At 23.6% G+C, this 22395-nt stretch overlaps 9 protein-coding genes across 9 annotated transcripts; 4 read left to right on the forward strand and 5 right to left on the reverse strand.

Annotated features, from left to right (window-relative positions):
* Window positions 1-1288: 1288 nt before the first annotated feature.
* Phum_PHUM318520 (uncharacterized protein) lies at window positions 1289-2423 on the reverse strand (the record flags this gene model as incomplete). Its single annotated transcript, XM_002427374.1, has 4 exons — window positions 1289-1824; window positions 1906-2024; window positions 2131-2360; window positions 2400-2423. The coding sequence occupies 4 exons, from the start codon at window positions 2421-2423 to the stop codon at window positions 1289-1291; spliced, it is 909 nt and encodes a 302-aa protein (XP_002427419.1).
* Window positions 2424-5626: 3203 nt separating this feature from the next.
* Window positions 5627-6439, forward strand: Phum_PHUM318530 (uncharacterized protein; the record flags this gene model as incomplete). Its single annotated transcript, XM_002427375.1, has 3 exons — window positions 5627-5646; window positions 5941-6102; window positions 6193-6439. The coding sequence occupies 3 exons, from the start codon at window positions 5627-5629 to the stop codon at window positions 6437-6439; spliced, it is 429 nt and encodes a 142-aa protein (XP_002427420.1).
* Window positions 6440-8073: 1634 nt separating this feature from the next.
* Phum_PHUM318540 (caax prenyl protease ste24, putative) lies at window positions 8074-9909 on the reverse strand (the record flags this gene model as incomplete). The annotated part of the gene is made up of 5 exons (XM_002427376.1): window positions 8074-8436; window positions 8523-8689; window positions 8846-9272; window positions 9373-9723; window positions 9820-9909. 5 exons carry the CDS (start codon window positions 9907-9909, stop codon window positions 8074-8076), a joined length of 1398 nt encoding a protein of 465 aa, XP_002427421.1.
* Window positions 9910-11028: 1119 nt separating this feature from the next.
* Window positions 11029-13116, forward strand: Phum_PHUM318550 (uncharacterized protein; the record flags this gene model as incomplete). The annotated part of the gene is made up of 5 exons (XM_002427377.1): window positions 11029-11710; window positions 11785-12117; window positions 12263-12373; window positions 12549-12880; window positions 12985-13116. The coding sequence occupies 5 exons, from the start codon at window positions 11029-11031 to the stop codon at window positions 13114-13116; spliced, it is 1590 nt and encodes a 529-aa protein (XP_002427422.1).
* Window positions 13117-14114: 998 nt separating this feature from the next.
* Window positions 14115-16969, reverse strand: Phum_PHUM318560 (Xaa-Pro aminopeptidase, putative; the record flags this gene model as incomplete). Its single annotated transcript, XM_002427378.1, has 8 exons — window positions 14115-14275; window positions 14363-14483; window positions 14574-14815; window positions 14902-15205; window positions 15883-16067; window positions 16193-16505; window positions 16603-16769; window positions 16957-16969. The coding sequence occupies 8 exons, from the start codon at window positions 16967-16969 to the stop codon at window positions 14115-14117; spliced, it is 1506 nt and encodes a 501-aa protein (XP_002427423.1).
* Window positions 16970-17530: 561 nt separating this feature from the next.
* Window positions 17531-17984, reverse strand: Phum_PHUM318570 (Guanine nucleotide-binding protein gamma-1 subunit precursor, putative; the record flags this gene model as incomplete). The annotated part of the gene is made up of 2 exons (XM_002427379.1): window positions 17531-17786; window positions 17926-17984. The coding sequence occupies 2 exons, from the start codon at window positions 17982-17984 to the stop codon at window positions 17531-17533; spliced, it is 315 nt and encodes a 104-aa protein (XP_002427424.1).
* A 302-nt stretch (window positions 17985-18286) lies between these two features.
* Phum_PHUM318580 (C-Myc-binding protein, putative) lies at window positions 18287-18876 on the forward strand (the record flags this gene model as incomplete). Its single annotated transcript, XM_002427380.1, has 3 exons — window positions 18287-18301; window positions 18411-18532; window positions 18711-18876. 3 exons carry the CDS (start codon window positions 18287-18289, stop codon window positions 18874-18876), a joined length of 303 nt encoding a protein of 100 aa, XP_002427425.1.
* A 16-nt stretch (window positions 18877-18892) lies between these two features.
* On the reverse strand, window positions 18893-20515 carry Phum_PHUM318590 (Peroxisomal membrane protein 11C, putative; the record flags this gene model as incomplete). The annotated part of the gene is made up of 5 exons (XM_002427381.1): window positions 18893-18960; window positions 19191-19212; window positions 19708-19843; window positions 19934-20181; window positions 20291-20515. 5 exons carry the CDS (start codon window positions 20513-20515, stop codon window positions 18893-18895), a joined length of 699 nt encoding a protein of 232 aa, XP_002427426.1.
* Window positions 20516-21630: 1115 nt separating this feature from the next.
* On the forward strand, window positions 21631-22277 carry Phum_PHUM318600 (uncharacterized protein; the record flags this gene model as incomplete). Its single annotated transcript, XM_002427382.1, has 2 exons — window positions 21631-21663; window positions 21756-22277. The coding sequence occupies 2 exons, from the start codon at window positions 21631-21633 to the stop codon at window positions 22275-22277; spliced, it is 555 nt and encodes a 184-aa protein (XP_002427427.1).
* Between the last annotated feature and the right edge of the window lie 118 nt (window positions 22278-22395).

The raw sequence follows: 22395 nt of genomic DNA on the forward strand, positions 1-22395 counted from the left end.
TCCACTTAAACCAATCCATCTCACACAACCTTGAGTGTAATTGGATTCCAGTATTTTAGAAAAAAATTTTTTTTTTTTTTTTTTTTTAATCTTAACAATATTTTATTTACTTTTTTTAAAAAAATAAAATAAAATAAAATAAAAACGTCGAAATGAAAAAAAAGAATTTTTTCTTATTCAATCGAAAACTTTGTAAATTAAACAAAATTCCATTTCTAAACATCAAAGTCAAGGACATTGACTTCAAATAAAAAAATTAACACCTGAGACATGGCCCACAATTGAAATAATATTTTAAATAATGTGTTTTTGTTTCAAATAAAAATTTTTGCGTATTATTAAGGAGAACGTAAAACGTATATGAAAAAATTACTTACCATTTCCAAAAAAATTCATTAACATAAAGTAATTTTTATCAAAATATTTTAACATTTCACAATTCCATTCACTAAGAACCGAACGTCACAACACAAAGACGCCATTACTCAATGTTTTTAGTTCAGTTTAAAATCGACAGGTTGCGCTATTTAACCGTGAGTTAAAATTTTTTTTTTTTTTTTTTTTTTTTTTTTGTTTCAATAATTTAAAACAAAAGAAAAATCAAAACTTTTTTTTTTTTTAAACTTTGTTTTGTAATAATCTTAAATCATTTTAATCATAATATAATCATAAAATAAACTTCACCTAGAATTATTTCGTTTGTTTGTTTGTTTGTTTTTTTTTTAAATCTAAAACAACATGTAAAATGGCGCCAATAATTTTTTAAATTATCATTTGTTTAATTAAATAATTTCACATTTAAATTAAATTTTTGTAATACTAAATAAAAAAATAACAATTAGTAAAACAATAAACTTATTGAATTTATTTAAATCGTTTGATTAATATTTAAAAATTTGCAAAAAAAAAAAATAATAATAATAATCATGTTAAATAAAAATGATCAAAAATTTATTTTTCATTATCATTCATAACAAATATTGACAAATTTAAAAAAGAAAAAATGTAAGAAAATGTGATGTGAAATCATGTAAATTAATTATTCACAATAAAAAATATTATAAGTTATTATGACACTTAAAAAAAAAAAACTTTTTTAAATATATTTCATTGATTTATATATATTAAAATTACAAAAAAAAAATATGAGAAAAATTTATAAATATGATCTTAAAATAAATAAAATATATTAAAAATTTTATTTGAGATCATAAAACAATAGTAAAAAAAAAAAAACAGTCTTTTACTCATAATCAATAACGTTAATGATAATAAAAAGAAAGAAAATTTATTTTCTAACGGTTAAATCCAATGGGAAATCTTGTTCTTGTAAATAAAAAAAATGATTATTATTATCTTTTATTGTTAATTCATTTGAATTTGCAAATGTTTTAAAAACGCTTTCGGATTTCAACCATTTTTTTAATACGTTAAACGTAAAACTATTTGTATTGTTATCAAAATGATAAGTACTTTTTAAAGGAGTTAAAGAATCAAATGAATTATTAATAATGGCGTCTTCGTTGTTGTTGTTGTTGTTATTAATTGACGATCTCAATTCATTTTCGACATCTAATTTTAAATCTTCTATATTTCTTCTCGATGAATTTTCATCGATTTGTTGTATGAAATTCGTCGGAAAATGCCTGTAGGTTTTAACGTGTTTTCTCAATGAACTTGGATCCGTGTACCTTTTACCACAATTAGGTATTTTACAAACGTAAGGTTTATGCACCGAATGAGTTCTGGTATGTTTAAATCTATCGCTCGAATTCGAATATGCTTTTCCACAGCCTGGCACCGAACAAACGTAGGGTCTTTCACCTGTTTAAATAATATAAACAAAAATTATATTAAAAAATGATAATAATAATAAAATAGGATAAAAATGAATATATGTGATACCTGTGTGAGATCTCGCATGGATTTTTAAATTTTCCGCTCTGCTAAAACTTTTATTACATTTTGGACATTTATGCGGTTTTTCATTTGTATGCGTTCTTACGTGTACCAACATTTTGTACCTTTATTATTATTATTATTATTATTAAATTAAAGATAATGTTATATGTGACACACATTATAAATTATTTAAATATTGTAGGATTTATGTATTCATTTCATAATCACCTGGCATTAAATCCTTTATCTCCTCTGGTACATCCATCCCAACGACAGTAAAATAAACCTCCTGGTCCAGAACTTGAATGAAATGTTGAAACGTGAGATGCTAAATCATCAAGATAAGAAAATAATTTTCCACAATTTAACCATTTACATTTGATTGTTGTTGGTGTTTGTGATGATGGTTTTGGTGCCACAGGATTTGGTATTAATAAATTCACATTATATTCTAATCCCTGTAACAAAAAACAAAAAATTATTATTATTATTATTACCATACGTTTATTCCTCAACATCATTATTGTGTATCGTCACCTGTAATTAATTAAATAATAAATAAATAAATAAATATTATTATTAATGATGATCTTACTTTTGAATTAAATGTATTATTTTCACATAAATCCGAAAACACAAATAAATTATTACCGAATTTTCTAGAATGCATAATTATTGGAATATACGATGTGACACTTTTCATTTTTTATTATTATTATTATTATTAAATAAATTCACAAATTTTTTAATTTTTAAATTATTAATATTAATAATGATAATAATCACCGCATAATATTTTTTTTTTTAAATGATTGAGATGAACACTCGACAAACGACGAACAACGACAAACAACAACGAAAAAAATTTAAGAATCGACTGATGAAAATTAAAAACAATAAAATAAATAAATAAATAAATAAATTTTCTTATCTATAAAAAAAAAAAAAAAGATACATAATAAATTGGGTCTTGCATTTTTGCTGCCAATCAAAAAACATTATTATTATTATTATTATTATTTTTTAATTGGTAGTAGTAATAAATAAGTACAGATAGATTTTATTAAATATTTAAATACATTTTAAATAAATTATTTTATTTTTTTTTTTTGGTTAATAATAAAAATAAATAAATAAATATATACGTTACCGTTTGTACATCCGAATCTTTTTGCATTTTTATTAATTAAATTAAATAAATTTTTGTCATAAATTTTTTAACATATTTACACATCCACCCCCCCAAATCGTCTGCAACCACGTTTTATTTAAATAAAATAAATAAATAAATAAATAAAAACAAACTTTTTTTTTTTTTTTAATACTGAAATTGTAACCGTTTGATAAAAAAAAAAAAAATCTATTTATTAAATCATTATAAAATAAATAAATAAATACATAATAAGGTGTAGTTTAAGTGTTTGTTTTGTGTTTGTATGTTTTTTTTTTTTTTTTTTTTGTGTGTCGGTAAAAACTGGGGGGACCCCCTAGTAGATGGCCTCATGCTTTGCCTTAGCCCCATGCAATGAAAAACCCCATTTTAACTTTTTTGTTTTTTTAAATTTTATTATTATTTTTCTTATTATTATTATTATTATTATTATTATTTTAAAAATACGTGCACAAAATTATACATAATAATAATAATAATGATAATAATGGTAATTATAACGATAATAAATGAATTTAATTCTTTAACTGTTGCCAATAAATAAAAAAAATTGTTTAAATAATAATAATAATAATGAATTAAATATTGTTTTTATATATAATATAATATAAATAATATATTTTTATTAAAAAATATTTTTCGTATTCTTTTCTGAATAAATAAATTACGTGACGGTTACAGAGTATTCAATTTTTATCATATTAAATTATTAATAAAAGTCTTAACCTTTTACCCTTTTAGTTTTTTTTTTTTTTTTTTTATTAAAACCGGTTATAATAATCATAATAACACATTAAAAAAAAAAAAAAAAATTTTTTTTCTTAATAATGATTGGTTAAAAATTTTAAATTTTTTTAAAATTAAATATTGAGGCTTATTCGTTTTTTAATAAATTTTTTTTTTTTAAATTTGATTCGAATCTTTTATGTTTACCAATTAAACCTTTTTTTTGTAAAAAAAGAATAAAAAAAAAATTATTTATAAAAAAAAAAAAATCCTGCGAAATCAAAAATTATTATTATTTATATAAAAACCTAATCGTTGACCCATCGTTATTAATTATTTAATAATAATAATAATAATAATAATAATAATAATAAACACACAGACAGCAAAAAAAATTATTATGTAAGATATATAAACTAATAGATATTTGGGTAATACCAAAAAAAAAAAAAAAGTTTTTCTTCTAAATTTTTAGGGATCCAAATATGTCTTGATAACAATAATTAATAGTCTAAAAATATGTAACAAAGTTAATAGTTTTCTCATTAAAATAAATAAGTGTGTGTGTGTGTAAAGTTATATATTTACAGTAATTTATTTAAAAAAAAAAAAAAAAAAGGTTTTGTAATGATAAACCTTGTGGGGGGAAATGAACCAGTAACAGTTATCATTTAAATTTTAAAACCAGTTGTTGGGTCAAATAAGTCACATAATCAGGCTTATAACTAACTATTTTCATTTTTTTCTAATTTTTCTAATTTATTAAAGTTTATGTGTTATGTTTATGTATCAGAAATGCATTAATAAATTTTTTTAAATAATATTGATAATAAGTATTGGTAATAATTATTACTTATTAAAATAAAATCAATGAACATGAGTTTGTTATAACATTTATAAAATTTGGGTGTCACATTATTGTTTTTTTTTTTTTGGGGGGGGGGTAAATTGATTAAAAGTTTTCATGAGAAAATTAATGATAAAAAAAAATAAACAACACGTGTGATAATATCATTAACGTTTTAAAAAAAAAGTTTTTGTTTTTACTGATACACAAATAAAAATTTAAAAAAAAGGTCGAAGATATGTCGTTTTAAGATCATGTGTGACAGGGGGCCTCCCGTGAATCAAAGAGTTTTAATTATAACTGGAATAAACTGGTTATTTTTTTTTTTTTTTTGTTAATCACATGTTTAAAAAATATATTTATTATCAAGTAAATTATTATTATTTGTTTTTATTTAATATAGTAGGATCACTGCATTTTAATTTTTTTTTACGAGTTTTGATTTTTTATTCAAAAAAAATAAATAAAAAGGTCAAACGATCGTTTATCATTAACAAAAAAAATATTTTAATGCATTTTTTCATTTGTGGGCCACACATTCATACTACAATATACCCCAATCGAATATGTTTCTACATTAACTAAAAATATAATTAAACTAACATGTTTTTTTTACTCTTAAAATCATTATTATTAAATAAATTACATAAAATTTTATTGCAAGTATTTTTTACATATAAAACAAAGAAATTGTGCGTTTATTTTATTTTGCTTTCCATTACATGAATTCATTTCGAACACGAAATTTATCAAAACGAAATCAAATTTAAATCAAACGTTTTATAAAATTACAAATATATAAACATTATAATTTTATTAAATAATTAGTTAATGTAAAAACATTTTAATTATTTTTTAAATTGATATATATATATATTAAAACAAAATCTAATAAAATGTGTTAAACGTACCTTTTCGGCTTGTGTAACGGAAAAGAGAACGTTACGTTTTTGCTGGGGTTTAAATTATACGATTCACGAATGTTTGACGACCGCAAAAAGTAATTTTAAAAACAATTATTAGTCAAGTATGATATCAATAATTAATTTTATTTAACAAAATTTATTTATTATTATCGTTTTATTAAAATAATTAAATTAATAAATAATTATGGAAGTTAAAGAAAGAATTTGGAGTGATAAAAAAAAGTCAGTTTAATATTAATTTCATTTAAAAATTTACATTTAAAATTTAATCACGAAACGTTTATCCGATTATTTTGTACTTGATGAATATGAATTTAATTGATGTTTGTTTAAAATAAATACATATTTAGAAATTTTTTCTTTTATAGGGAACTTAATGTACAAAATGCTAGATGTCAAAAATGTTTAGAATTAGGACATTGGACGTATCAGTGTAAAGGAAAAAGAAAAACTTTGCATCAAATTAGTAGAACGACGTTATTGAAAAAAAGGCTGAAAGCATACGAAGAAGAAAATCAAAAAAAATTAATGTATGCTTAATTATTAAAAGAAGCAGTTTGTCACATATGTTTTTTCTTTTTATATAAATTTACTTACTTGAAATATCTTTTTTTTTATAGGCAAGCAGAAAAACAAAAAACTGATGTCAATTCTAAAAGTAAACCTTCGAAAAAAGACATTAGTGCAGGAGATAATAATAGTGATGATAGTACTGAATCTGATAGTGAAAGTGATTCCGATTCGAGTTCATCTTCTAGTGATTCCTCTAGTTCTTCAATTAGCAGTTCTTCAAGTTCTTCAGATTCTAGTTCTAGTAGTAGTAGTTCCTCATCTGAATCAGAAGATTCATCAGGCGATACAAAGTGAAATTATTTTTTACATTTATACAAAAAAAAAACTTTGTTTACAAATTCATCGATTGCAAATAAGAATTTAAAAAATCTTTTTTAAAACATTGAAAAATTGTTTCATTTGATAAAACTATTTATCAATAATTTTATTTTTATTTTCATTACACTTTAAATAATTTAGTTAGTTTAATATTTTCAGTTGTGAAGTTTAAAAAATTTTTATATAACTTTATCATATTTTACTTATCGAATTGAAAAAAATTTTTTTTTTCTTTTTTGTAACATCATAAATGAAATTGTTTTCTTTTATTTATTTACCTAATTTTTTTCTTTTTTTTTAAGATACTAATTAGTATTTATAATAACTGCCATAAATTTAAATAAATATTTTTAAAAAGTTTTTTCGTTTTTTTTTATAATCGAAACAGATTTTTTTTATTTATTTATTAAATAAAGTCAATTTTTATTCAAAATTTTTAAATTTTTTCAAGTTTTATATCATGAAAAAAATAAAATGCCTTCCTCACAGCATCCAATAGTATTTAGTACTATTTGGAAAAAATAATTTCGATTAAACTTAAAGTGAAATTGTGTACAGTAAATGATCGATTGAAAAAGAATATTACCTCGAATAAATTTCTATTCGAAAAAATTATAATAAATTCATTCTGTTTATATGTAAATAACTTATTTTCGTCATTTACATTATTTAATTTAATTGTTTGTACTCAATAATTAAAAATAAATCAAAATTACTTAAACATATAAACATTTAAATTTCAATTTCCTTACATATCGATTGATGTTCACCATCAATTTATAAATATTATACGTACATGATAATGAATATTATTAATATTTGTGCAAAAGTTTAATTAAAAATTCATTAAAAAAAAAAAAAAATTACAGAATATTATTATTATTATTATTATCATGATTTTTAAATAATAACTTAAGTTATAAGAATCAAATTTTTTTTTTATTTATAATTTAACCCTTAATTTATTTTTCCTTAATGCTAATTTTTATAGTAAATGCTTAAATCAATGCCACCTTTGGTTTGAAAAATAACAATATGAATTACAGCAAACAAAAAAAAAAAAAAAAATTACATTAATGTGATTATTAAATAAATATTTTAATTTTATATTATTATTATTATTACTTTTACCCTATATCTTATAAGTTTTAAAAGTATTGAAAATAAAAAAAAATACTCGCTCACTTTCTTTTGTTTTTTTTATGATTTTTAATTATATCACTGGGATAAATAGTTAATTTTATGCTCATAATAAAAATAATAAAAAAAAATTAAACTTCTAAGCTAAATAAGCTGTAATCAAATTTAAAATGCAAATTCATTTTAAAATAATTTTATTATTATTTTTTTTTTTTTAAATTTAATCAAATAATTTTGATCGAATAAAGTTCAAATATTTTATGCGGTTTATGTGAAAAAAAAAAAAAAAAACTTAATTCGTTTTAATTAATTTCGTTCACAAATGTTATGAAAAAAAAAAAAAAAAGAAAGAAAAATGAAAAAAATATATTTATAAGTTTTTTTTGATGATTTAACTTTTTTTTTTTTTTTTTTTTATTCAATTAATATTTACTTAAATAAGAAATTTAAATTTTTCTACACATAATGTTTTAATCTTCTTTACTCAAAGCCTGTAATCTTTCAAGTAAAGGAGGATGAGAATGATGCCATTTAGAATACCAAGGATCATAAATTGGAAATCCTAAATTATCCGAATTTAATTTGATTAATGCATTTTTTAAAGCATTTGAATGACCCAATTTTTTAGCAAAATTATCCGCTTCAAATTCAAAATGACGACTCAATATGGCTACGCAAAAGTTAAGTATTTCAAAGTAGGGAAGGCAAACAAATTGCAAAACAATAATTAAACCGATTAGTACAGGTTCACATTCGTCGAATCCGAAAGCTGAATATAATGCACTAAATTCGAAAAGTTTTCCAAACACAATAAAAACCAAAAGCAAGTTGGCCTATTAAAAATATAAATAAAAATTATTAAATTAATACTTCTGAAAAGGTACAATTAAGTATTGTGAAAAATATTTTTAATAATTACCTGAACAATAGCTAAATTTTTAAGTACATGATTGTATTTCCAATGACCGAGTTCATGAGCTAAAACTGCTATAATTTCTTTTGTGTCGCAACCTTTTTTTTCTTTATTGCTTGAGCCACCACCACCGCCACCGCCACGGCCGCCGCCGCCTCCTCCTCCTCCTCCTCCTGATTTTTCTGGTACAACCTTTTCTTTTATTTCTGACTTTTTATGAGCTACAAACGTTGCACGCTTCTTGTCTTTGTCGTCTTTATCATCTTTTTGTTCAATACCTTTTTGTTCGATACCTTTTTGTTCGATGCCTTTTTGTTCTGTAGAAGTACCTACTGGTACTGGGGTCTCATTAAACTCTTCAATAGGTATATTTTCTTTTAGCAATGTGTCAAATAAAACAATTCTTTTGTTTTTAAAAAATCCATAAAAATACGCATTGCTGTGAGCAGATCTCTTTGACCCTTCGACTACATACAATTTATAAAGGGGAAAATGCACACTCCTAGTAAGATTTTCAATTTCATCTCTTAATTCTCCTTCGGGAAGCAAAGTATATTTGTCAAATAATGGAGCTATGTAATCAGGGTATATTGTGAATAGGAATAATGTGATTGCCATGACGAAAAACCAAAGGTAAATGAAAAAAAAATCACCGCCAATTTTAACAATGAAAACAATGCCCGATACCAATGGCACGATAATAATTTGATTTAAAATAAATATTTTCGCTTTGTCTTTGGCATAAAATGAAGGAGTCTGAAAAAAAAAAAAAAACAAACAAAAAAATTTATATAAAATTAAATTTAAATAAATATTTTCAAAGAAATAAATTTTTTAAATTTAAAAGCAAACTCACCTGCTTGTTAAATCCATGTTTTTCTTCGATAACAAAAGTGTAATAAATATTTGATGGTAAGCTAGTTATTGTTGCTAAAATATTAAATAGTACACATGAAACTGCACTATGAACTATTTCATTGTCATCTACGCCAAATAAAGTACTCGATATATGTTCTCCAGTACTCCAAACTATAAACAATCCATTTGAAAACAAGAAAACCAATATAAGACATAATGATATTACATCATTGACCATATTAAATTTACTTTTATCAATGGCATAGAGACGAGCTTTATCAAATGTATTTTGAGATAAAATCCCATGCAATTCGCGGGGTATGAGATCATGCATTTTGTATACATTATGCTAAAAAAAAAAAAAAAATATACGAAAAATATTAATATAAAATAATTACCCACGCTTTTTTTCTATATATATATAAATCAATCTTTCTAAACAAACCTGTCTAAGAGATAAATAAAATTCCCATAAAAACTCAGAAATCATAAACATAACGACTCCATAAAAAATTAAGTCATTAGTAAATTCCATTTTATTAAAATTTGGAACGTCCGGCTTTTCGTGAAAGAATAGTGCTTTTAGAAAAAATAAACACAGAATTTCGGGATTTAACAGTCATAGAGAAACAACACCTGTCATTAAAAAAAAAGAACAATACTTATTTTAAATTGGTACTAAAGAAATTGCTTTTGTAAATCAAAAAAAAAAATAGAAAAATCAATTGAACAATAAATATTACTGTTTCACTTTAATTTTTCTCTCATGTTATCAAAACTATATTCATCCGATCTCGCGGCAAAATAATTGACTGGTAATTAAACTTTAAAAAAAAAAAAAAAAATTTCGAAAAAAGAATAGCGATTTAAATGAAAAATATATATATATTATATTAAGAATAAACAATTAATTTAATATATAACGATTAAAGAAAAAGATTACGATTAAATTAATTAATAAGTAAATATAAATATATATAATTAAAATGCCTAACCTCAAATGTTAAAACGCTTTTGAAAAAAATACACATGCAACACTGTTTATTAAGCTATGTCCAGCTTAGTATAGCGGCGTCGGGATTTTTATTTATTTGTGCGGTAAGTTTTCATAAAATGAAAAATTAATCATATAACTGTCGTTATATTAGAAAATAGTTAATTTAAAATAATTTATAAATTCCCGTCATTTTTAAATTTAAAGTCTTGCGTAATAGAAATAAATTTATGACCTTGAATTCTTTTCGTCAAACTTAAATAAAAATGTCGGGGTTTTGTTTGATATAATAAAAATAAACTTCTACTGTCATAATTATTTTTTTTTTTTGTTATACTTCGACGTAAGCCAATCAATAATTTAATGAAAAAATAATAATTTTTATTCAAAAACCCTAAATTTTTTTTTTTTTTTAATTAAAATTAAAATTAAAAGAAAAAATTTTATTATTATTCTAGAACTCATTAATAATAAATAAAAAATGAAAAAAAAACAAATTTTAATGGTATATATTCGTGTTTGAATGCAATTATATACTATTTATACTACACATATATGTGTACATGTAATACTAGATGAATTATTTAAAAGCACGATTATTTATCAATAAATATGTTAGTTAACCCAGTACTTTGTTTTTAGATGGGAAATCAGTAAAAAATGACATCTACTGTTCCTCAACCAAAATTAAAAACAGGAAGAGGAAGACCTCCTAAAATAAGAGTTCCCTGTTGTACCTGGTGCAGAGAACCTAAACAAGTATTAAAATATGTTTTACCAACATGTCATGGTAAAAAAGAATTTTGTTCGGAATCATGTTTGTGTGAATTTAGAAAAGAATATCTCAAAGGTGCATGTGCAAATTGTGATAACATCTTTAAAGGACTTCCTGTCAGTTTAGAAGTTCATGGTTCTGCGACGAAAAATTTTTGCAGTGCACTATGCTTAAATAAATATCAAAAAAAAGTAATGATATCGGAGCAAAAAAGAGCAGATGTCGATAATTATAATGATTCAAACAAAACAGAATTTTTTACTCCTTTCGAATGGGATGCTTATTTAAAAGAAACAAATAGTGAGGCTGCACCTCCTGAATGTTATAAACAACACTTAGATCCTCCTGTTAATGATTTTAAACCGGGAATGAAATTAGAAGCACTCGATCCGAGAAATGTTACCTCGACATGTATTGCAACTGTTATTGCTACCCTAGGGCCAAGACTTAGACTAAGATTAGATGGAAGTGATAATAAAAATGACTTTTGGAGATTAGTCGATTCTTGTGAAATTCATCCTATCGGTTACTGTGAAAAACATAACGGCATGCTTCAACCTCCTTTAGGTTTGTTCTAAATTGTTAGTAGCTTTTAATATATGTAATTTTATAAAGACATTAATTTTTATTTTACCTAACAGGTTTTCGTATGAATGCTTCATCGTGGCCAATGTTTCTTTTAAAAACTTTAACTGGAGCTGAAATGGCTCCATCGAAAATTTTCAAAAAAGAACCATTAACTCCTCCTGCTAATTTATTCGAAGTAGGAATGAAAATAGAGGCTGTCGACAAAAAAAATCCACATCTTATATGTGCTGCTACAATTGGTGCTGTTAAAGATGAAATGATTCATGTGACTTTCGATGGTTGGAGAGGAGCTTTTGATTATTGGTGCCGTTATGATTCTAGAGATATTTTTCCTGTTGGTTGGTGTGCTAAAAGTGGGCATCCGCTACAACCTCCAGGTCAAAAATGTAAGATGTGTAAATTATATATATATTAGTTGAAAAATTAGTTACTAGTTAGTTAGTTACTATTAGTTAGTTAGTATATTAATTTTAGTAAAACATTTAATCTAACTAAATTTTTTTTTTTTTGTTTTAAATTTAGTTACTCAAGGTTCTAAAAGATTTAATTCTAGAGTTTGTAATGTTTTACCGATAGCGGGTCCCAGTTCAGTAGATAATTTTGATGCTAACGTTATATCAACAAACGTTTCATCGAAAAAATGTGAGCCCGAACCCGTTACGTCAAGTGTACAGAAACATTCCTCGAATATTTGCGATGTAATTAATAATTCATGTAGGTTTTAAATATATATATTATTAACCGACATGGTTTTTATTATTATTATTATTATTAATTACGACTTACGATTAAATTCGAAAATTAAATCATTTTACAGTAGATCCCGTTGAGAATTCTAGTACAAAAACAAGTTGGTCCCTGGGTGATGAATCGAAAGAAGAAGAAGAAGAAGAAAGCGAAGAGCAACAAATAAAAAGAGAAAATCCAACATCTCCGACAAGCGATTCGAATTCACCTCCCGAATTAGAAATTAAACGTCCTAGATTAACAGTTCCTGCCGAAATGGAAGCAGCCACATCGACGACACAATCGGAAAGTCCACCGAAACTACCACCGGATCCATCTGATTGGTCGATTGATGACGTCATTCAACACATAGCCTTTACTGATCCAGCCCTTGGTACTCATGCAGATTTATTTAGGAAACATGTAATGCTTATTATTATCATTATTATTATTATTAATTTTGTCTTAAGTGAAAATACCTAATCGGGGGAAATTTTTTTTTTTTTTTTTTTTTTTTTTTTTTTTAGGAAATAGATGGTAAAGCATTATTATTGTTAAGTTCGGAAATGATGATGAAATACATGGGTTTAAAATTAGGTCCGGCATTGAAAATCTCAAACCTAGTCAACAAAGTTAAAGGAAAACGACATTCGTTGTGATTTCCCTAATTTATTTTTTTAGTATACAAAAAATAAAAGAAAAGAAAAGAAAAAAAAAAATGGCGTACATATGTAAATATTTGATTAAACTTTTTAAATTTCAATTTATGAGGCAAGTATTAGTATATATATATATATGCATTTTTTTTTTTAAATATAAAATTATTTTTAAAAATCAAAATTTTTCACATTTCCTTTTGATTTTGTTTTTTAGCCCATAAATTATTAAGAAGAAAAGCACAATAAAAAAAAAAAAAAAAAAAAGGAAAAAGTTCTCCAATTTTTATTTAAATGAGAGAGAGAGAAGAAACAATTTAATAATATATAATTATTGGTAAAAAAGAAAAAAAATTTTTACCAATAAATACAAAACTATTTGTTTGTTTGTTTGTTACTATATCCAATTTTAAAAAAGAAAATGAAGATGAAGAAAAAGTTAAATAGAGAAGAAATTTGAAAATGTTTTGATTTTAAAATAAAATTATCAAAACAATTTATTTTTTTTTTTTTGTATAATTATATATATATATATATAAATAATATAGGGTTAATTTTTTGTTGATTATTAATTAGAATTGTTTAGAATTTTTTTTTTTTCCGGTTTTTCTTCGAAAAAATTAAAAATTTTCCCCCAAAAATAATAATAAAAAAATTTGAATTTCAGAAAATGAGTTTTTTTTTTTTTTTTTTTTTTAATTTAAGGTTTATTTAAAAAATAAAATATATATATATATACAAACCGTTTTAAATTATTATTTAAATATATATAAAAAATTTTTTCTATAAATTTCATTTCGTGAAATAAAAAAAAAACAGCAGATCTACGATACCAACATACGAAATTTAAATCGTTTAAATCCGAAATACATAAATAAAAAATTACCCGCGAAAATACGATTTTAAAAAAATTTAAAAAAAATTTTTTTTTTCTCCCCCTCCCCCCTTTAAAAAAAAATTATTTATAATTAAACCATACTCCTAATAAGTTAGTTAGTTAGTTAATAAGTTTTTAATTTTTCAATTTCTTCGGGATCTTTTGGACAGGACGATGTAAGAACTATGGGACCGTTGTTCGTTATTAATATGTCGTCTTCTATTCTAACACCGAATCCCCGATATTTCGGATCCGCATATTTATTATCGTGATTAATGTAAAGTCCTAAAATAAAAAAGGAACGTGATGCCGTGATGGTGTAAGGTTACGAACCTGAATATTAAATGTATCAAGTGTAAAATAAATACGGACCCGGTTCGATTGTAAAAACCATTCCTGGTTCTAAGGGTATGTGTCGTGGCACCGACGAAGTATCGTGAACGTCCATACCTAGATAATGGCTGACGTGATGAGGGCAAAATAAAGAAACGCACTAAAAAAAAAAGGGTAAAACAAAACATTTTTTTCTTTTTTCGTCAAACCGATTCTCGAAATTAAATTGTTTATAACTTAAAAACTTAACCTTGTGCATTTCATCTTCGGGTAATTTATTCGAAACGATTCCGGATTCTTTTAATCCATTAGCTAATAAAACAATCATGGCTTCGTAAAGTTGATTAAGCGTGGGAAATTCATTGCATAATTCTATCAATTCTTTTTGAACGTAATAAACGACTTCGTATAGGGTACGTTGAATCGGTGTAAATTTTCCGGATATCGGCCACGTTCGTGTAATGTCACTGCAATACCCGTGATATTCGCAACCTTTTCGGTTGATTTTTAAAATCATCGGTTGTAGTATTAGACAGATAGACAAGATCAAACAAGTTATGTATGTAAAATTGACTTACCCGCATCCATTAAAACAAGATCTTCTCTTTCCACCATTTGATCGTTATTAATATAATGAATTATGTTGGCTCGATTACCGGAGGCTACAACCGGAGGATAAGCTAAATATTCTGCACCATTCATTCTGCATTCAAAATCCACTTGAGCTTGAATACTGGCTTCATTAATCGGTGAACTACTATTTATCATTGCATTTTTTATTGCTTTGGATGCTATTAAACAAGATTGTTTCATGAGTTCTTGTTCGGCAACGGATTTATATAATCTAAGTCTGTGAATAAATGGTTTTGGAGATTCCCAAACCTGAAAAAAATTACTTTATGTAAAAAATTAATTTTTTTTTTTTTTTTTTTTTTTCGGTACAAAAAATAAACTGTAATACGATTAATAAAATTTATTATGCAGAAGCAGTGAAGATTTTTTTCTTATAGTTTTCATAAAGTTTTAAAAGCTTTAAATCAAATTGTGACACACTGAACATGATGAACGATTATTATTTTAGGTGCGTTCGCTTTAAACTTATATAAGCACCTAAATTCGAATAGAAATCAAAAGAATAAATTCAAAAAGTTTTTGTTTTAAAAACTTTTTATAAGATATTGATTATTCGATTTACATTACCTACTCGATACATAAAGAAACATGAAATTGAAAGATCGATTTATAAAGTAAAGAAAAAATTTCAATTTTTAAAATCACCAAAATATTAAATTTTACTGATAACGAACGCACCTTTACCTTTAGGATAAGTTTTCTCAATCTTCTTCACTGCATCTGAATTTGATTTCTATCAATTACTGCATTCAAAACTTTATCGAAAGGTACAAAAAGTTAACACAATTCAATCATGGAATTCTTACTGCAATTATCAAAATTTTTTATTATTGTAAATTCTTAAGTGAGAAATGTTCACATTGGAAAGTTATTAAAAATGTCAAATGAGAAATTTTATAAAAATTTAAAAAATATATTAAATTTACCTTATTCCAGGATTGTGTTAAAAATTTTTGCATCATTTTGTGAACTTTCGGATGAATTTCCGATATGTAGTCATACCACAGCATGCAATCCCTATTTTGCTTAATTAAATAATGTGTAAAATCTTCAAATTCGTGTAAAGGCAATGATTTATCTACTCCGAATAACTCTACAGCTTGATTAACACCTTAAAAAAAAAAAAAGAAAGTACATTTAATGATTAATTAAAAACTCAAGCTCATGAACTCAAGTTTTATTTATTATTAATTAAAAAATAATTTAAAAAAAAACATTTATTGATTTGTTTATTACCAGTTCTTGGTCCGTCCCATAGTTCAGAAGCTGGATCTTTACCTCTCATAAAAATTATACTTTCATAATTATCATTTTGACTAATTAAAACCAAAATGCTGTCTGGCTCCATACATCCAGTTAAATAAAGAAAATCTGAATTTTGCCGAAATACATAAGGTATCTTTTCAGTCATATATTTTTTATAAGATGAAGGAACGACAACCATTAATGTTCTATTATTAAAGCCATTTTGAACACAAAACGATTTCATACTTTCAATAAGTTTGGCTCTTCTTGCTTTAAGTTCTTCAAGTTTGATTCCTGGTATAACCTAAATTTAAAAAAAAAAAAAACAAAACAATTATTTTATTTTTAAATTTAATTAACATGAAATCCAAAAAAATTGTAAGCAAAAAAAATGATTTTACCTCCCCCTCCAATATTCTGTGGGGATGTGTGTTATGAGTAGGCTGCCCAAAATTGTTCAGGATATTATCTGAAGGATTGGGTATAGTTTTAATTTGTCTTTGAAAAATTTTATTATGAGTATATCTAGATAATAAAGGTATGTTTTTTTTATACAATACTTTGCTTCCTAAAAAAAAGTAAAAATTCGAATCATTAAAATAAAATAAAAATATAAATCGTCAAAATTATTGTAATTGCAACTGCAAAACAATTTTTTCTTATATGATAAGGTAAACTTTTCAACCGATTTTTAATTGATTTAAAAATCAAAATTTTTAATGACAAACCTGAAGAAAAAAAAGAAAAAATAAAACTAGTACTGTGCATTTTGATTTAAACATTTATTTTACAATTAATTATAATAAAAATACGCAGAAATTTCGTAAAAACTAAACGCCAAGGCTTCTCCATAGACTTTCGATAAGATTTGCAGTCATGTTTTGTCTTTAGCCACGATCATCTTATTTATCTATGTCGACTTTTTTTCATTAGTTTTTTTACTTCATATGAAAAAAATTAAAATTTATGGACAAATATTCTTGATGAAGTATTCGTAAATTAATTTTAATTAACTAACTTAGTAAAAAAGGTTAAAAAAATTAAAATAGAATTTTATGACAAAGGGTTAAATTTAAAAAATTTTTTTATTTATTGATTGTTTTTATTTTTTTTTATTTACATTAATTAAATATATATCAGTAATATTAATAGTATATCATTAGTTATATATGTTTAAATTCACACATTTAGATTAGATATTCACGTTACATTTATTTAAATTACCACATAGATTCATAAATACTGAAGTAAATGGTACAATAAATTATAAGTTTTTTTTATGACATATAGTTTAAAAAAAAAAAAAAAAAATGAAGCTTTGGTCCCAATTTAAATTAAAGTACAACTGCTCTTTTCACGGAAGGGGTTGGCTTTTTGAGAACTAAAGCCAACTATGAGACAATCATCCCTTTGGTGTTCTGAAATGAACTTGATCATATCTTGCACTGCTTGAGAGACGGCTATTCTTTTTACTGCTGCCTCTCGCCTAAGTTGTTCAGTAACTTGGCGTTGCTGCTGTAGGTTGGATATCATCATGTCCATTATAGCTGTGTCTGACAGGCCTATTGTTGGGCGTGGTTTAAAACTTTAAACAGTAAAATACTGAGATAGACTCAATAATAACTAAGAAAAGCTTAGATAAAACTTTTCTTAGGTCAATAAGTAATATAGCAAAAACCAAATATTATTTAAAATTCAAAAATTATATAACACAAATGTAAAACTGTATTGACAATATATTCTTCTGTGAAACTTTAATTATGGCAATGTTGCTAAATTTCATTTTGTAACGCTCATTAAATGGCGACGAATCATAAAGAGTAATTTTAATGTAGTTATTAAGATTAATTTTAGATTGATTTTCGCAAGCAAAACTAATAAAATACACAAAAAATAAAGTTATTAATTATAATTTAATATAAAAATACTATATAATAAAAAAATTTAAACAAAAAAAAAAATTGTCGCAATTTTGACAAATCCATAGAGATAAATTTTACTGGCGGTGAAAACAGTTGAATTGTTTAAATTTTGACGAAATAAAATCAAAATTTTTATTGACTCAACAGTCAAAAAATATTTACCATGACTACCTACAGGGTACGTAGCATAATCATTATTTTTTCTTTTTGAAAAATAACAAATATAGGAACTTTTAAAAATAAAATTTTATTTAACAGTTTTGTAATTTATATCATTCTTTTATTAGCCTATTGATTCTAAACGTGAAGAATTCAGAAAATATTTAGAAAGAGCAGGCGTTATGGATGCTCTCACCAAAGTACTCGTCGCTTTATACGAAGAACCTGAAAAGCCCGTGGATGCAATGGAGTATCCTTTTTTAACAAGTAGTACCTTGTCGATGCAAGTTAGAACACAAATTTTCATATTACAAGCAATGTTAATTTAAAAATTTGAAAGTTTTTTTTTTTTTTGTTTTTTAAACTTAATTATTATTTTTTTTTATTTTAAATTGATTAAAACCTTAACTAGTTATAAGTTTTGTAAGGAAAAATTTAGGCGACGATCGCCCAGAAAGATGCGAGTTAGATGCAGCCCTAAATGATTTAGCCGATGCTCAAAATAAAATCGCCGTTTTAGAAGAAACATTACAAGAATTTAAAGCAAGACTTGAAAAATATGAGCCGATTGAAGAAGGCTCCCAAAACGAATAGTTTATTTATACATTCATTAAATATTTCTTCTACAACTATTAACTTTCATTAATACTGCCGAGGTCATGCACATAAAATCAAATTCTTATATATTAATTAATATATAATATTAAATCATGTTTGAAAATAATTATTAATTATAACAACAATTATGTGATTGCAGCTTTAAAGTATTTACTTTCAATATTCAATTTTTTTTTTTAAATTTCAAACTAAATATATTAATTTCTTAATTTAATTTGAATTTATTTATTTATTATACCTTAATTAATTTCACCGATTGCTTTTTAAAAACAAAATTTTTATTTTAAAACCTTTTTCGTATTGTTCATTTCTCTAAATCCATTAAATTAAAAATATTAATCAAATAGTTATCGAGAAAAAAATGCATTTTTGTTTACTTTTAATAATTATTTTTCAAAACTAACTGCATTGCTTTCAGCCGCAAATATTTAATTACTCTTCGGTGATTTATTAAATTATAATTTAATTTAATTAATTTGTTAGTGAAAAAAAATTAAAATTTTTAAAAATAAATTAGTGACATTAATAAAAGAAGAAGAAGAAGAAGAAGAAGCGAAAAACCCTTTTTTAAAAACTTATTTTTTTCAAATGAATAATGATGCATTTTAAAAAAAAATTTTTTTTTTTTAACGAAAATATTTTATTAAAAATGTACAAAAGTAACAATGGAAGAACTTTTTATTTTATCGCATTTGGGATGTTAATTAAAATTTTTTTTTTTTTAATAAATTTTAAAATAATTTAATAATTCATTTTAAATGTTTGATATATGCCTATTATAGATGATACTGTACCCAAAAAACCAACTTGTTTTTGATTTAAATATTCAGCCCAAAGTACACCTCTGGGTAAATAATTTACTGCAAACATTATATCAATAACATACCTTGTTAATGTCATTTTCAAATTCCAAATTTCCTTCGATTGATTTTTAACTGCTCCACTAAATTAAATAATTTAAAACAAAAAAAAATCAATTTATTATTCACATTTAAAAAAATAAATTAATACATGACTATTTATTATAACTTACCTGTTTGATTTAACATGTTCAAAGGCTTTTTTATGAGCAGATATGTTAATTAGTTTTTTAAAAACTTTTATTATACCTATATATAATGATAAAACCCAACAATAAGTTCCAGCTGTATCCCATACAGTTGTAGGAGGTTTAATAATTCTATTATATTCTGCCCATGTTAAACTATCTAAAGGGCAAAAAAGTAAATCGACAATATTTTCAAACAAATCAATCAATTTTTCATTAATATTTCTGTTGTCCTAAAAAACAAAAGTTTTAAAATGACATTTTACTTATTATATATATATATATAAAAAATATAAAAAAATTTTCATAACTTATAAAAAGTTATTTTATTAAACTATAAACCTTTTCTTTAGTATTCTCTCTCCAAACTCGAACGACTGTCGGAAAACCATCCAACAATCTAAAACAAGCTCTCGAAGAACTCAGTTGTGTACTAAATTCATTAAAATTGAAAGACAATTCTCTTGAATTCAAAGAGCCGGCAATGAACTTTGAAAAGTAGGACAAAAGCCTAAGCACCATATCTCTACCTTTATAAGTTACCAAAAATGATAGCGTTTTGTCCATATTGAACTATTAATTATTGATTTCCTAAAAAAATAATAATAATTATATTAATAAAATTAAAAGATTCATATATATATGTTAAAATTTGATGTATTTATTTATTAAAATAAAGAAGACTGTCAATTTTTCAGAATAATGACATCGAATAAAAATTTACTTAAATTTTTATTACTACACAGTAAAATTTATATTGTTCCAGTCTGAATAAGAATTTTTAACAAATTCCAGAAGAATTTCAACAAAAAAAAAAATTAATTATTTCTTATCTTATCATGTATTTATTGAAGTGAAAGGTATTAAAATTAAAAATCACAAGGCCTCTTAAATATATTATTATTATTATTATTACTGACCTAAATTATCTTGTTTTAAATATTAAAAAAAATAATATGAATTAAATATTAATTATTTAAAATACTCACTATCATAAATATTATTAATAAAATAAAATAATCGAAGCAACCACATAACTTTTCTAAAATTTCTGATTTATATATTCTTGTGAAATTTGTCATACATAAACAAATTGCATATACTTGGATTGTATCGAAAACATTTTTGACATACGTTTTGATTATATAACAAGTAAATTTTGTAAATACGTAAACAAATAATCACTTAAAATTTAGAAATCATTATTAACCGTAAAAGATTTATGGAAAAAAAAAAAAAATTTTATCCCTTTCCTATTCTAATGTTTGACATTTTGGCCTTCAACCATATTGTTTAATGAAACAGGGAATTCGACTGTTAAATTGTTTTCTAGCAAATTTTAAGGCTTATTAAAATATTTAAGTTTTAAAACTAACGGTTTTATGTTTTGTTTTGTTTTTTTTCTATTATTAAGATATTAATTTTTTATTTTTATATCTTCATTTTGAATATTGATTTAAAATATAACTCTAATACTTATTTATCTTATATTTCTTGTAATAAATTTCAACTGATGAATAAACATTTAAAAAAAATTGTGTGAACTTTGTTAAATGGTATTACTTGTGTTAAAATGAAAATTGACATTTAAATTTTTTTTAGCAATCTCAGAATAATAAAAATTATGAATTAATAATAAATTTATTTCTTAAATAGTTTAATGTGGAACAAACTTTATTATTATGCATCACTGTCTTTCGAGACAAAATTTAAAAGTTTTTTATTAGGTTTGGCTTGTGGTGTAGGAATCTGTAGTTTGATTAAATTCAAATTTGATGACACTTGTAAAAAAATTTTAGATGAAAAGAAGAAAAAAACTAATTTCGATTGCGATTGTATTTTATTCGTACCAAATAATATATCGTCGGAAAATTGTTATTTAAAGGAAGATTACTTTTGCGGTCGTTTGGCTTGTTCGTTTTGCAATTTCAATAAGTTTTTGAAAGTGTTAAGTAAAGCAACATATTCATTAGATATTTGTGTCTACCTGATAACCTGTAAAAAAATTTGTGACATAATTAAAAAATTATTCGATGAGGGTGTAGCTGTAAGAATTATAACAGATAAACAAATGTCATTCGAAGGTAAAGAAAACAAGTGGAGTTTTTTTTTAAAAGAACACATACCGATTATTTTTATGGATGCTTATGACATAATGCACAATAAGTTTGTTATAATAGACAAAAAAATATTAATAACCGGTTCATTCAATTGGTCAAATCATGCATTTCAAAGAAATTGTGAAAATGGTATCATTATAAGAGATAATAAAATAGTTACACAATTTTTACAATACTTTGATTGTTTATGGTCGAATCATGGGAAGTAAATTATAACCTATTCAAATTAAACTACTATCGATATTTTGTTCTGATTTCAATAACCCCCCCCCCTTCCCCAATTTTAAATTTTCGATAATGCTAAATATAAATTGAAGAAATTTTTTA

Source organism: Pediculus humanus, genomic scaffold (assembly GCF_000006295.1).
Source record: "Pediculus humanus corporis 1103172107726 genomic scaffold, whole genome shotgun sequence".
Lineage (NCBI taxonomy): Eukaryota > Metazoa > Arthropoda > Insecta > Psocodea > Pediculidae > Pediculus > Pediculus humanus.